Source organism: Lepidothrix coronata, unplaced genomic scaffold (assembly GCF_001604755.1).
Source record: "Lepidothrix coronata isolate B3197 unplaced genomic scaffold, Lepidothrix_coronata-1.0 Scaffold369, whole genome shotgun sequence".
In the NCBI taxonomy this organism is placed as follows: Eukaryota; Metazoa; Chordata; class Aves; order Passeriformes; family Pipridae; genus Lepidothrix; species Lepidothrix coronata.
In genome coordinates, this window is record NW_016690549.1 from 255,580 (window position 1) to 257,865 (window position 2,286).

Below are 2,286 nucleotides of genomic sequence, written 5' to 3' on the forward strand. Positions count from 1 at the left end.
AAGTGGAGAGAGGGACAAGGATTAGGGAGTGGAGGGAGGGACAAGGATTAGGGAACGGAGAGCAAAACGGATTAGGGAGTGGAAAGAGGCATAGGAATTAGGGAATGGAGGGAGGGACAAGGATTAGGGCATGGAGAGAGGGACAGGGATTAGGGAACGAAGAGAGGGACAGGGATTAGGGAATGGAGGGAGGCACAAGGAATGGAGGGAGGCACAAGGAATGGAGGGAGGGACAGGGCAGATCCCAGAGCCAGGGAAGCACCGGTGCCTTTGGACAGGTTGCAGGGACACGATCCCAGGTTTGGCAGAGCCCGGGAAGGTTCCTGGCTGCGGGTTGTGTGCCGGGCCAGGGAAGCAGGAGGGGGCTAAGCTGTGCTGCAGGAGCCCCCGTGGAGCGGGGCTGGAGCGCTTCCAGCCGGGATGGTGTGGGCTGGCTGTGCCGGAGGAGGTGGCTGGAGCGCCCGGTGCCGTCTCGTGACTTTCCAGAGCTCCTGTTTCTATTTTTCCAAAGGGTTTGTGAGGCTCTAAAAATAGGAGCACAAACAAAACACGGGCAGAGGAACGGCAGCTCCTGGATCTTCTTCCCCCACCTTGGATTTGGAGCGCAAAGATGCGGAGCTGGCAGGATGCTCCCGATGGTCCAGGGAAAGAGATCCTAGGAACTGATATTCCTGGCTGGAAGTGCTGTTGGGAGCCAGGCGATATTCCTCAGAGGCTTCCACTGACTCCTAATGGATATTTTGGCTTCCTGAGCTAAGGGAGGGGGGGAATTGTTGGCCAACGAGAGCCTGGCAGGAGGCGTGTCCGTGGGAAAACACGCCAGGAGGGTTTCTGAGGCTGGAATAACCTGCCCGAAATCCCACTAGCCCAGGTTGCTCCAAGCCCTGTCCCACCTGGCCCGGAGCACTTCCAGGGATGGGTCTGTTGGCCTTTGGGGCTGTGCTTCTGTCCAGGGGCTCAGGAAAAACAATCATGGAATCCTGGAGTTGTTTGGGTTGGCCCTAACGGGATTCCAGGTAATCCCATGAACTGGAGCTGGGTGAGTTACCGGCTTCGCCTCATCATTCCCACTCTGCAAATTCCTTCCTCTCCTGGCTCTCCACGAGAGAGGGGGGAGCTGGAATAAAACCCGGGCGAACTCCTGGATGCATCCCCGCGGGCTGTGGGGCTTTCGGTGGGGGCTGAAGGGGCTCAGCACCATCCTCGGCTCCGTTCTTTTCCAGGAGGTGAGTGTCGTGCCTGCTGAACTTCCCGGGACCCGCCAGCCATGCCAGGGATTGTCGTGTTCCGCCGCCGCTGGTCCGTGGGCAGCGATGACCTGGTTCTGCCAGCCGTCTTCCTCTTCCTCCTGCACACCACCTGGTAAGTGGGAAGGGCACAGGGAGGCTTGGAATCCTCCCAGGAATTCTTGTGGCTGCCCCCGGTGCGGCTGGAAGTTCTCCCCGTGCACCTGGAAGATCCTCTTGGGGGCATTTCCGAGGGACACCAAGACATTCCGGCTCCTGGTTTTTCAGCTGAGCTCTGTCCCAAGTTCTGTCCTAGTTCCAAGTTCTATCCTAGTCCCAGAGAGCCTGGCCAGAGCTCCCTGTATCCTCCCGTGCCATCCAAGGTTGGAATTTGGGGCTGTGTTTCCATGCAGGGGCTCAGGAATAACAATCATGGAATCTTGGAATGGGTTGGGCTGGAAGGGACCCTAAACCTCATCCAGTTCCAGCTCCAACACCTTCTGCTAGCCCAGGTTGCTCCAAGGCCCATCCCACCTGGCCTTGGACACTTCCAGGGATGGGTCTCTTGGAATTTGGGGTTTGTTTCTGTCCAGGGGTTCAGGAAAACAATTGTGGAATCCTGGAGTGCTTTGGGTTGGGAGGGACCAGTTCCAATTATCCCACAGGCAGGGACACCTCCCACTATCCCAAGTTGCTCCAGCCCATCCAACCTGGCCTTGGACACTTCCAGGGATGGGTCTCTTGGAATTTGGGGTTGTGTTTCTGTCCAGGGGCTCAGGAAAACAACTGTGGAATCCTGGAGTGCTTTGGGTTGGGAGGGACCAGTTCCAATTATCCCACAGGCAGGGACACCTCCCACTAGCCCAGGTTGCTCCAGCCCATCCAACCTGGCCTTGGACACTTCCAGGGATGGGGCAGCCACAGCTCCTGTGGGCGAGGGCGGGAGTAGCAAATCCTGTGTCCAGGCATGGATCTACTGGAATTTGTGTTTTTGTACAGAGGAAAAACAATCACGGAGTCCTGGAATGGTTTGGGTTGGAAGGGACCTTAAGGATCATCC

At 57.5% G+C, this 2,286-nt stretch overlaps 1 protein-coding gene across 1 annotated transcript in view; it reads left to right on the plus strand.

Moving 5' to 3' along the window:
• The window catches only part of DAGLA (diacylglycerol lipase alpha), a 53,951-nt gene that overhangs the window by 16,523 nt on the left and 35,142 nt on the right, over positions 1-2,286 (plus strand). Inside the window, exon 3 of the mRNA XM_017838934.1 lies at positions 1,224-1,363. Within this exon, the coding sequence (XP_017694423.1) occupies positions 1,268-1,363 (96 nt within the window). The 5' untranslated portion in view covers positions 1,224-1,267. The remainder of the gene's footprint in view (positions 1-1,223; positions 1,364-2,286) is intronic.